Raw genomic sequence first — 13,762 nt, forward strand, 5'->3', positions numbered from 1 at the left:
GTTTTCTCGGTTTATGTTTTTTTTTAAACATTATGGTTTAACTTTGTGTCACACCACCTCTCGAATCACCTACTCTCGACTCGAGAGATGGTGTAAAGCCAATCGATGTCGTTCCCATTATGAACAACACGAGTTGACCCTGACTTCTGAATCTTTAGAAATACTAAACGATTTGAATAAATAAAAACTGATGCAATGGACTAACATGATAACATATATTTAACAAACTTCATTACATGAGTTCTCTAAATAATACAAGGCTAACTGCCATTATATACCGACGACACTTGAAACAAACGAAAGTAAACTTAGACTGAAGACATAAGAATATGACATATCTTGTCCAAAGTACTAACCAAACTATATACAACTCGCACAGTAAACTGGAGACACGATTAGGATGAGCTAAATAGCCCAATGAATGACGATTTTTTAAAACATACTTTAAAACAAATACACTTTAATCTTTTTTATAAATCATTCATAAAGCTTAACATAAGTATAAAATCTTAAAAACTTTCGTATGTTAAACTATTTATGTCCTTCAATTACTCCTTTATCTATGTATACTATAGACCCAATAAACTCGATCACATTTCTTGGCTTTATCTTATATTTTAGTTTATGCAATCTACTACTCTAAGAATATAGATTTAGTTATTTCACATTTCTTTACCATTTTGATTAAGAGAACAAGTTTCGTACTTTCTTTTTGTTAGTTTAATACAAGTTTATCATTAACATTTCATGCACTCTATGCTTTATTTTCATATGTTTTCTCTTCAACACTTTGTTTTCTTTTATTTCATTATGATTATGAGTTAAACCCTTCCTTGAGATTCAACTACGGAGTAGGTCATTTTCTCATATCTTTTAAAATTAAATGGTAAGGAGAGTTGAACAAGTAAATTGAACTAGCTGTGTAAAATAATAGTCTTAACCAAAAATAAAAAAGATCAAACTTTCGAGGTATGTTGAGAAGATTTGTGCTTTGGTGGATTTTGGATAGGTTGTGTCTTTTGATTGATGTGCTCATTTCACAAATGAGATGACTCATCGTTTGGCTTGTGCATCACCTTCATTCGGTGATTGGTTATGTTTTTTTTGCTCCAAGCTCTTCTTCTAGCTATAGAGATGTTAGGATCCATTACGTAATATTAGAGATATGTTCTCCTCCGCTCTTTTTGAAGAGACTTGTGGTTATGGCTAAGTTCTTGAGTCCATTGTTTTTTAAAATAAGGAAAAAAAAAAAAGACAATACCTATTTATTGTGGTCGAATCCATAAAAACTTGAAAATTTAGAGGACATTTTAAATATAGTAAAAAATTAAAAATATTTACAAAAATATAACAATTTTGTTTTTTCTATCAAAGAATTTCTCAAAACTTTCAATTATATGATTATAGATTAAATTGTTTTGTTTGAAATTTATAAGAAAGGTTTAAACTCTCGTTAAATTGTAATAGTAACTTAAAAGAATTTGTAACTTAAAAGAAAGAAATAAATTCAACATTTCTCTTCATTCTTACAATCTTACTCAAAATTGACACTCGAGGGCCAGATCCAGGACAAGGCTACGAGCCCTCCTTCATTGTCAATTTTTTCTGTTCTTCTCATTCACAAATCATCATCTTACGCTCTCTCTATCTCTCCATTTCTCAATTCATTTGCGTTTTTCTTTTCATTTTACGCTTTGCTTTCTTATGCTGGACTGCTGATTGTGGATGCAATTCTGGGATTTGGTTCTTTTCTTCCTTTTTGATCGGATCTGAGGTACAATTGCAGAATTTTTGCGAATGACTTTTTTTTTTTGCTCCAAGTTTTTATAGATCTGGCGCCAATTTGATTGGTTAGGTTTAGAAAATGGGTGGGGTACTGTTTGGTTGCTTGGAAGTGGGTGTGAATCGACTGAATTCTACATGAAGACATTAATGTCTGGGATTCGAATGATGGGTTATTCGTTTTGCATTTCGTGTAATGTAATAGGCAGTCGTGTGGTTTGGTGGTTTTTGTTCTTGTTCTTGTTTTCTTTAATGGGAAATATAATTGTATGATCCGGTGTTAAGGGTAACCCTGTTTTGGGGTTTAATGCGACGTGTTTTGTTGCAGAATTGATTGGGTGAAGAAGACGATGCTGACGAAGTTTGAAACCAAGAGTAATAGAGTCAAAGGGTTGAGTTTCCACACTAAGAGGCCATGGATCCTTGCAAGTCTTCACAGCGGAGTGATCCAGCTATGGGATTACCGGATGGGCACGCTTATTGATAGATTTGATGAGCATGAGGGGCCTGTTCGTGGTGTTCATTTTCACAAGTCTCAGCCTCTTTTTGTGTCTGGAGGTTTCGTCTTTCCTTCTTTTGGCTTTAGAGTAGTAATTCCTGAGTGCTTTTACTTGACCAATTATTAATATTCTTACTTATGGTTTCTGAAATTGTCCCAAATTGATGTAGAGGTTCACCTTATCATTTTGCACTCAAGTCCTTTCTTTTATATAGTTAGTTTTTCTTCGCTCCTACTTTGGGTGTCTTTTAGTACGCCTTGTATCTCCTATCTTGGTTCTCAATGAAAGTTTTGCTCCTCATGACCAAAATGAGGTAGAGGTACCCTGGACATGCATGTATTAGAAATCTGATGTCTGTATATGTTGTATACCTTTTTTATTGGTTTTTGGAACTATTCCAAGTTAATTGAAACCAGACCTTAAATTTTATTTCTCCAACTGGTTTCGGAAAGAAATATTTTGTACCTTTCTTCGTTGTTCTTTGCAGGTATTTTTCGTACTCATTTGTAGAAATGATTGAATATGAGAAACGAAATGTTTCTTATCAAAAAAGAAAAGGAAAAGAAAAGGAAAAAGAAAAAAGAAAAAGAAACAATTGAATATGAGAAAATTGAATACTTTACCTACTTGCATCTACTTCATGCATGGACATTGATGTACAACTTCATATATTAAGAAAGAGAATGATGGTTTGTAAATGACCGTGGATAGTTGTTATTTTTGGCATGAATTGAAAAACAGAAATCTTAGTATGGCTTGCCCACGTTTTTCCAAAGGAGGAAGTGAAGAACTGCTTAGTTGCACCTGTCAATTACATTTTTAAACTTGAGGGTTACTGATTTAAATCATGTCGCGGCAAGCAATTTTTTTATCAATGAGATTAGTTGTGTTCAAATGCTGATGGTTTTCCTTTTTCTAGGGGATGATTATAAGATTAAAGTTTGGAACTATAAGACACATAGGTGTCTATTTACTCTTCTTGGACACCTTGATTATATACGTACTGTGCAATTTCATCATGAGTATCCATGGATCGTGAGTGCTAGTGATGATCAGACTATTCGTATATGGAACTGGCAGTCACGTACATGTATCTCTGTGTTGACGGGCCACAATCACTATGTGATGTGTGCTGCATTCCACCCTAAGGAAGATCTTGTTGTGTCAGCTTCCCTAGATCAGACCGTTCGTGTATGGGACATTGGTGCCTTGAGGAAAAAGACTGTATCTCCAGCAGATGATGTCTTGCGGTTGAGTCAAATGAATGCTGATCTATTTGGTGGAGTTGATGCTGTTGTTAAATATGTCTTGGAAGGTCATGATCGAGGGGTTAATTGGGCGGCATTCCATCCAACTCTGCCATTGATTGTGTCAGGGGCTGATGATCGACAGGTGAAATTGTGGCGAATGAACGGTACTTAACTAAGAACATGTTCTTTCTCCATAGAGTAATTTTTTGCTTGTATTGATTACTTTTCAGTCTGTTTAGTTGAGTCATAGGGAGTGGCTTGGACAAGGTTTCAAAATTTATTGAGTTGCGTACTTTGGAATCATTAGGTCATATATTCTTGATGGTTTATCTCACCCACCGTGAACAAACCAAAAATTGAAGGAAATGGGTAAAAGTTGCTAGTAAGCCTTATCAACATCTTGCACAGAACAGGATAAATAGTTACTTTTATTGCTAACTTAATCATTTTTGTTGCAGACACAAAAGCGTGGGAGGTGGACACACTAAGGGGGCACATGAATAATGTTTCTTGTGTGATGTTCCATGCCAAACAAGATATAATCGTTTCAAATTCTGAGGACAAAAGCATTCGTATTTGGGATGCTACAAAGCGAACTGGACTTCAGACATTTCGGAGGGAGCATGATAGATTTTGGATTCTTGCTGCTCATCCTGAGATGAATTTGTTGGCAGCTGGGCATGACAGTGGCATGATTGTCTTTAAGTTGGAGAGAGAAAGACCGGCCTTTGCTATTAGTGGTGACTCTCTATTTTATGTGAAGGACCGCTTTTTGCGCTATTATGAGTTTTCCACTCAAAAAGATTCACAGGTCATCCCGATTCGAAGGCCTGGTTCCACTAGCTTGAATCAGAGCCCAAGGACCCTTTCATTTAGCCCTACAGAAAACACAATTCTTATTTGCTCAGATCTGGATGGTGGGTGTTATGAGTTTTACACAATACCTAAGGATAGCTTTGGTAGAAGTGATAGCCTCCAAGATGCGAAGAGAGGACTTGGAGGATCAGCAGTGTTTGTGGCTCGAAATAGGTTTGCCGTGCTTGATAAAAGTCACAACCAAGTCTTGTTAAAAAGCCTTAAGAACGAAGTTGTTAAGAAGGTCCCTATTCCCATCACTGCAGATGCAATATTTTATGCTGGAACTGGCAATTTATTGTGCCGAGCAGAGGATAGAGTTGTTATATATGATCTTCAGCAGAGAATTATTCTGGGTGACCTTCAAACCCCTTTTGTTAGGTACGTTTGTTGGTCCAATGACATGGAGAGTGTTGCATTGCTTAGCAAACATGCAATTATTATTGCTAACAAAAAGCTTGTTCACCAATGCACGCTTCATGAGACAATTCGTGTAAAGAGTGGAGCATGGGATGATAATGGAGTTTTTATCTATACAACCCTAAACCACATTAAGTATTGCCTCCCCAATGGAGATGGTGGTATAATCAGAACTCTCGATGTTCCAATATATATCACAAAGGTTTCTGGCAATACACTTTTTTGCTTGGATAGGGACGGAACAGTGCGGTCATTCATTATTGATGCAACAGAGTACATATTCAAACTCTCTCTCTTGAAGAAGAGATTTGACCATGTCATGAGCATGATAAGGAACTCACAGCTCTGTGGGCAAGCAATGATTGCATATTTGCAACAAAAGGGATTTCCAGAAGTTGCACTTCACTTCGTGAAGGATGAGAGAACCAGGTTCAATTTGGCTCTTGAGAGTGGAAACATTCAGATTGCAGTTGCGTCTGCTACAGCAATTGATGAAAAAGATCATTGGTATAGGCTGGGTGTGGAGGCTCTTCGTCAAGGCAATGCAGGCATCGTCGAATACGCCTACCAGAAGACAAAAAATTTTGAGAGGTTATCGTTCCTTTATCTCATAACTGGCAACACAGCAAAACTATCGAAGATGTTAAAGATCGCTGAAGTTAAGAATGATGTCATGGGTCAGTTTCATAATGCTCTATATCTTGGTGATGTTCGTGAGCGCGTAAAAATCCTGGAGAATGTTGGCCACTTACCTCTTGCATACGTCACAGCTTCTACCCATGGTTTACATGATGTAGCTGAAAGGCTAGCTGCTGAACTGGGAGATGACATTCCATCTTTACCAGAAGGCAAGACTGCATCCCTCCTTTTGCCTCCTACTCCTGTCATGTGCGGTGGTGATTGGCCACTTCTGAGGGTCATGAAAGGAATATTTGAGGGTGGGCTGGATAATGTGGGTCCTGGTCGTGCTGACGATGATGACGATGAGGTTGCAGATGGTGATTGGGGTGAGGAGCTGGATGTGGTTGATGTTGATGGCTTACAAAATGGGGATGTGACAGCAATTTTGGAGGATGAGGAAGGTGCAGAAGAAAATGAGGAAGAAGGGGGATGGGACCTTGAAGATTTGGAGCTACCGCCTGAAGCTGACACTCCAAAAGTATCAGTCAGTTCTCGCAACTCAGTTTTTGTGGCCCCAACACCTGGCATCCCTGCCAACCAGGTTTGGACACAGAGGTCGTCTCTTGCTGCAGAACATGCTGCAGCTGGTAATTTTGATACAGCAATGCGCTTGCTTAACAGGCAATTGGGAATTAGAAACTTTGCTCCTTTGAGACCCATATTTCTTGATCTTCATGCTGGGAGTCAAACCTATCTTCGTGCCTTTTCATCTGCTCCCATAATATCATTAGCAGTTGAACGAGGATTCAGTGAATCTAGTAATGCAAATGCAAAAGGATCTCCTGCACTTATTTACAGTTTCTCTCAGTTGGAGGAGAAGCTTAAGGCTGGTTACAAGGCCACAACAACAGGGAAGTTCTCTGATGCTCTTCGTCTGTTTCTTTCTATTCTTCATACCATCCCTTTGATCGTGGTCGAGTCTAGGAGAGAAGTGGATGAGGTGAAGGAGTTAATTATTATCGTTAAGGAGTATGTTTTGGGTTTGCAAATGGAATTGAAGAGGAGAGAACTCAAGGACAATCCAGTACGTCAGATGGAGCTTGCAGCCTATTTTACGCACTGCAACCTTCAGTTGCCACATTTGAGGCTTGCTCTATTAAATGCCATGACCGTCTGTTACAAGGCTAAGAACCTCGCCAGTGCGGCAAACTTCGCTCGCAGACTTCTTGAGACAAATCCCTCAATTGAGAATCAAGCTAAGACAGCCAGGCAAGTACTGCAGGCAGCAGAGAGGAACATGACGGATGCCTCCCAACTGAACTATGACTTCAGAAACCCTTTTGTGACCTGTGGTGCAACTTATGTACCAATTTACCGAGGTCAGAAGGATGTTTCTTGCCCTTACTGTAGTTCCAGGTTTGTGCTAAGTCAGGAAGGACAACTGTGCTCTGTTTGTGATCTTGCTGTTATTGGAGCAGATGCGTCTGGTTTACTTTGTTCTCCCACACAGAATCGATGATCAAACTCTGGGAATTATATCTTCTCTCAATGACCTCACTTATCATGTTGAGAACAGGAGCTTTGTTGAGTATTCACGTCTCCTTGTGGAGGTAAATGGAAGTGATGGAGTAAAACAGCTAGCGAAGCTACCTTGGAAACACTTTTGGTTGTCTACTACTTAAGTATTCTTGTTTTTTTTGTTTAGTCGATTGTGATATCACTGTAATAAAGTTCAGAATTTTGGAATAGGCTATTCATGTTAGGTATGATGAGATCAAATACAGGAGGGTTTTATATGAATTGATTGTTTACAGGGATGATATGACATCTTTCAAGTTAATGCTTGCAGGATCCTTTCTCCAATCTTCGTTGTCTGTAGTGCGGTCAGAGCTTTCTTGCTAAAAGATGAACATGTCTGTGAGCTTCCTTTTGCTTATCTGTTCTCGTGCACCTCCCTCTTTCCAGAATTGACTCTTAGTCTTGCATTTGAACATGAGTTGGGTTCTTTGACTATAATCTTTGGTTGTAGAGAAGTGTGCGTAGGAGTAGGTTCAACAGAACTGTGTCCTTCGTTCTAAAAAGGAGTGTTTGTTATGAAGATAGTGGGTCTAGTCTCGTGGCTCATATTGTTGATGCTAAGGCATGGTTGTCCAACATGAGATTTGAGGTGTAGTACTGAAGCAACTGAGCTCAAGAGCCAAGTAGACATAAAATCAAAAGTTGAAAAGATCTATTAGGAGTTGTATGTGGTGCTGAGTTGAATTCTGAAATATGGAGTTTATTGGGATTGTAAGTTAGGAAGTCAAAGTTAGGGGTGGAGATTTTCTAACCTAAATAGTTTGCTTTGCTAGGGAATATTTTTGTTTGCCAAAATTTTAATCAATCACTTTACCCTTTATTTTGCAACATCAAGTTGAATAGTATTGTCAAAATTATTTTATAGCATTTTAAGTGCAGATGAAGTTATTTTTGCCTCAAAACATGAATTTGTGTTTATTTTATTGTTCCAAGTTGAAATAGTCAATTATGAAAGTGTAATAAATTTTCAATTAACGAACACCATTTTTCTGAAGAATGCACTTAATGCAATTGAAAAGTAACCGACAAAAATATTTGGAAGATTGGTTGTTTGAGTGAAAATAGACTAAAGCTAATAAAAACAAAAGAGGGACTCGAATATTGGGATGTCCTTTGGTTCGAAAATATCACTTTTTAGGTTTTCAATATTAATAATTTAATTAAATGGACTATTTTCAAATGTAGGTAAAATATTTACAAAATATTATAAAATATAACAGTTAGATCAATTACAATTGACTATGATATCATACGATAAACATAGATAACAGTATGTTGTTTTCTATCGTAGATAAATGATGATATTTTGTTATATTTGTAGATATTTTAAAAAAATTTGTTACTAACATCTCCAATTAAATAGGTTAAATTATTGAGCTCAAATGTTCACACCACCTTTTATTAATTTTTGACAATTTTTTTGAGAAATTGACAAAATTAGTCCACTTTTAGTTTTATATTTCAAAAGTAGTACAATTTTAGAAAATTCATAATTTTGTTTTTTCGGGTCAATCTCAGTCGAGAACAACTTCGAGATTCTTTCTAAATTTAAAAGACTCTTTGAATGATTTATCTTGGCCTCTCTCGATCGAATGCATCATCAAGATCATATTACATAATGCTTATGTAGTTGAATCTTGGGGCAATTTCGAGGCAACATTGGTCCAGTATCATTGACATAATTGGAAAAATTGACAATATCATTTATAGAATGCTAATGTAGTATGATCTAGGTTCAAAGTTGCTCCAAGATGTGCCCAAGATCATGCTATATAAGTTTTATGTCATTGATATTGTCAATTTCAAGCATCATGTAGTATGATCTCGGGCCAAAGTTGCTTCGAGATGGCCCCAAGATCATACTTAGTTTAAATTAAAGTTCAATCTTGGTGATGCACTCGGTTGAGAGAGATCGAGATAAATCCTTCAAAGAGTTTTTTAAATTTAGAAAGAATCTCGAGGTCGATCTCGACCCAAAATGACTTTAAGAAAAACAAAATATTGAGTTCTCTAAAAATGTGCTACTTTTGAAATATAAAACAAAAAGGGTGCTAGTTTTGTCGGAGAAAATTCGAAACATAAATGTGAAAAAAAAAAAAAGAATCACATGCATCAAATAGTCTTTTCTCTCAAACTATCAATCGATAGAATTTCCCCAGAACTATCGATCGATAGAATCTAAAATTTTCCACAGTTTTATCATTTACAATAGTTCTCTTTAAACTAATTTGAACTCTATCATCAAACTAAAACTTTAATTTCCATTTTTGTTTTTTATTGGGAAATATCCAACTTTGTACCACAATACATTATTTAAGCCAAAACTTATGTAATTAACGTTATAATCCAAATCAAATCGAGTACCTTTTAGGGTGAGATCTACACCTTATATCAAGGTATATCTATATTTCTCTTTTCAAAACTCATAATACACCTTTTTTCACAAATGCAAAAACATCAACATTTATTTATTTATTTTATTTAAAGATAATAGTAGTCATAAAATCAATATTCTTTATGATTTGGTTTATGATTTGGTTGAGTAACCATTCAACTTTTCAACTTTTCATTTTTAGTTATCGAAAATGATGTTTGTAAACCTCACTATTCACTTATAAATTTGTTTGTTTTGTTATTAATTTTCTCAAAAAAAAATTCTTAAAAATTAAGTGGATTTTTTAAAATTAAAGTAAGAGTTTTTAGAAACTTATAAATTTTAGATTGATTTTTTATTTTTAAGAAAACAAACTTGAGATTTTAGAACAATATTATTATCAAATGAGACCTAAATAAATTTAAAACTTTTGTGTATCAAATATTCATAGCTCTGACGAATATGAGGGAGGAGTAATCACATGTGACAAACATTATACATTCAATTCAATTATTGTCCTATTTTTAATATTATAATGCTCTTTTTTCTAGAAAAGTATTATAATGTTTCTTTGTCTAATTCTTTAAATATATGCGTGTATATTTACTTAAATTTGAGAAAAAAAATATAAGATTTGTTGACTTTAGGGTTCTTAGGATCAACATTTACCTATAAAATCGAAATTAGAATGGAATAAAGTAATTTGGATGTCAAATTTTAAAATCATTAGTAAAATGTATATAAGAAAGTAAGAAATTTAGTCCGGAAAGAAAGGTTTATAAACTTAATTTTCAAAAATTAAAATTAAAATGATTATTAAAATATAGCCTTAAATTCTGACTAATTTTGAAACTACTATAAACTTGTAATACAAAAGCAATCAAGATTCAAGTGCTTGACTTTAAAAAAACTTTATAGTAAAGTAACCAATTGTGCTATGTTTATGGGGACAAGTTGGGTCTATTTAATATACAAATATGTTATTACTTAGGTAATCTAAAATGTAGATGACTTCGATCAAAGCACTAACTTATAAGGTTAAACTAACATAACACTATGAAGTAAATCAGTTACAGTGACCTACCCACCTTACGGTGAGATCGATGGATTAGATTAATCATTTTGAAATGTCTTGAATATTTGATTTAAAACTTCAGATAAATGACCAAATCATGCATGCATTATATATCGTTATTAATGATATTTTGTCTTGAAATCTAGAGTGATGCATTGTAATATAGATGTATGAAGTCTCTATTCTTATTAATATCTATATCTTTTGTTTGCATTATCCGATATTTCTCTCTAATAATAAAATAATCTTTCCATCTATTTGTAGACATTGCCAGCGTACCGATTAGAATCACACGCAAATCTCTATACCAATCTTTACAATTTACATCTCAAGAATCTTTATATATTAGTCAAATTCATGCATAACATATCATATCATATTTCTTATTTTTGTTTGTTCAAGAGGTTCATTAACAATAATCAAAGTCCACTATGGAGATTAATTAATTATTGAGATTGCCTTGCAAGAAATTAAAAAGGCATTGGTTGTCGTTTAGCTTTAGAATTTGATTTCTTATGAATATTTAAATGAGATTTGCAATCTTTTTAAATTGATTGATTCACCATATGAATCCGCAATTTGCTTTTCTTTTTCTCTTTTTTGTTTAAATATTATGTCGACTGCATAATTGTTAAAAATATACTAACTATTTTATTCTATTAAATATTGATAGATTTATTTCAATACTTGTTATCGATAGAACAAATGAAATTTTGTTATATTTTATAAATATTTTGGTTCGTTAAGCTATATTTAAAAATATTTTATTTTTAAAATAATAATAATAATAATAAAGTTAAAATAACGTTTAATCTTAAATTTAGTTCGTTAAAGTTAATTTTTATTGAAATCCATTAAATAGATAAGAAATCTAATATATAAATATATAACAAAAATAATAGAAAAAAACTAATTTCAAAATACAAACACTAAAAGTTCAACTATCCCTAATAAACAACAATAATAATATTTTAACTATAATAATAATAATAATATTTTTATTTTTTTGTGAACACAAACCAACCACATTCTCCAATGTCCCCATCTTCATATGATTTCAAATATTTATTATGCAACTATGTACTATATAGTTTGATAGTTTCATTAGGTTCGTAGCTCGAAACCTTAATTAACTATTATAAAAATAAAAACTTAAGAACGTGGATAGGAGTTTGTGTTATAGCTTTATCTGGTCATACTAATTAAAAGGGGTATGTTTAATAGTATAATTATTCGCATGTCTCTCATGAACTTATCTATTTTATCTGTATGATCTTTCATCATATATTTGAATTATATCTCCATATATTTAACTTATCTAATCAAGATTGTCACGTTTTTTTTTTAAATGATGAAAAAAAATTCTAACAAAGATAAGGTTTAAAGTCGAAAATAGTAAATTATTTAATTTGCTATTCTCGTTTGAATATATCTAATTCTTGTATTTCAAATTGCTAGCTTTGTTATTGAATGTTTTTAAATATAGCAAAATGAATTAAAATATTTATTAATATACAAAAATTTCAGATCTATCATGGATAGACTCGGATAAAAGATATCAATGCATATGATATAATCTAAAAATCTTCTTTATTTTGTAAATACTTTCAAATAGTTTTGTCATCTACCATATGATAATCAAATAATAATGAGATATTTTATATAATAAATGGGGTTGAGGGTTTAATTAAGCTAGTAGACAAGTAATTAATAATTAATTATTCTGCATGGTAATTATAGGACAAAATTGTAATTAATAGTATAGTTGAATTTTATTTTTCTCCCAATGAAATTGGATATCTTATAGAAGAAACCCTAAACATAGTGATGAAAATTAGGGAAGGATAGTCCCACCTCTCTCACCAACCAATTTAGACTTTTTTTTTTTTTTATAATAATAATAATTAATTAATTTATTATTATTATTGTTGTTGTTTAATTTTTATCGTTTTTGTATATATTTATTTTCAAGAAAGTGACTAACTTAAATAAGCGAAGAAAAGCACTTTTCATGTGTAGTTTGTCCTTTCATTCCATTCTAAAAATATCTTTTCTAGGCTACAATTATAGGAATAAATTTATTTAGTTTTTAAAATTTCAAAAAATACATTCCAAAATTTTAAAAAGTGGCTTGGAAGGTCTCTTATAAATTATTATATGTGATTTAGAATTAGAACAATAATTTTCAAATTTTATATTTTCTGTTTTTTTTGTAAATTTAGATTTGAGTTTTTATAAAAATACATCAACTCGATAAGATATTTATACTATATAGAATGATTTTAAAAATGAAAAAAAACTCATAGTCCCACATGGAAAATATCAAAAATGTCTTCGTCAACACATAATTAATTGGTGCAATTTTTCTTCTAAACAATCATGGTACGCGATCATGTAGAAAATGATATACAGTCGTGTAGGTAATATCAACACCAACCACATGTGCGCGTGTAATTCTTTTTCTAAACGATCATGATACGCGATCGTGTAGTTTTTTTTTAACGAGGAAAAAATGTTTCGTGTAATTCTTTTTCTAAACGATAATGATACACAATCGTGTAGTTCTTTTTAACGATGAAAAAATGCTTTAAATCTAAACAATCGTGTTGATCATGCTAAATGATCGTTTAAAGAGAGAAGATGACGAAAGAAAGAAAAAGAACAATGAATAAAAAAAGAAGAAGAAAAATCTTGAAGAGGGAGCTGAAAAAATCTGAAAGAAAAGATGAATAAATTGCAAAGAAGAAGAAAAAAGAGTGATGAATCGTCCACAATATCAAGAGCAAATCTGGAATCAGCTTCACGGACTTTTTGATTTTGTTACATTTATAAAAATTAACCTTTTAAATATCATATAATTAAACATTTTAAAGACATTTTAAAACCTATTTCTAAAAGTCTCGATCAAATAGGTCTATTTTTATAAACCTAAAGACTAAAAAGGTGCATTTTTAAAATTCATGAGCCAAACGTACATATTCATCAAAACTTAAGAATTAAAAAGACATTTTTTTTAAGCTAACATGAGCTTAGCTCAACTGACACTTGTATGTTCCTGTGGACAAGAAGTCTCGAGTTCAAATTCCACCGAGCATTTTATACAACACCTTTGCAGAAAAAGAACAAACTCGTGGTCTAAATCTAACATATCATCACCATAGAAAAAAAAAGATTCTCTAATAAAGAAGTCATGTAGTCTACCTCTAAGCTTATATGGTTAGTACTCACGTTATTCAAAAGCTTATTAATTAATAACCTCTAAGTGTTCATCAAAAACTCTTTGTTCTTATTATTATTTTATGAAATT

At 32.7% G+C, this 13,762-nt stretch overlaps 1 protein-coding gene across 2 annotated transcripts; it reads left to right on the forward strand.

Moving 5' to 3' along the window:
- The first annotated feature begins 1,503 nt into the window (after nt 1-1,503).
- Nucleotides 1,504-7,362, forward strand: LOC101204161 (coatomer subunit alpha-1). Of its 2 annotated transcripts, XM_031880476.1 has the most exons (4): nt 1,504-1,774; nt 2,111-2,340; nt 3,202-3,696; nt 3,991-7,362. In XM_031880476.1, exons 2-4 carry the CDS (start codon nt 2,133-2,135, stop codon nt 6,945-6,947), a joined length of 3,660 nt encoding a protein of 1,219 aa, XP_031736336.1. In that variant the 5' UTR covers nt 1,504-1,774; nt 2,111-2,132; the 3' UTR covers nt 6,948-7,362. The 2 variants fall into 2 exon arrangements, with proteins under 2 accessions (XP_031736336.1, XP_031736337.1); XM_031880477.1 differs by lacking the exons at nt 1,504-1,774; nt 2,111-2,340; nt 3,202-3,696 and adding an exon at nt 3,862-3,901.
- The last annotated feature ends 6,400 nt before the right edge of the window (nt 7,363-13,762 follow it).

Source organism: Cucumis sativus, chromosome 2, assembly GCF_000004075.3.
Source record: "Cucumis sativus cultivar 9930 chromosome 2, Cucumber_9930_V3, whole genome shotgun sequence".
Taxonomy (NCBI): domain Eukaryota; kingdom Viridiplantae; phylum Streptophyta; class Magnoliopsida; order Cucurbitales; family Cucurbitaceae; genus Cucumis; species Cucumis sativus.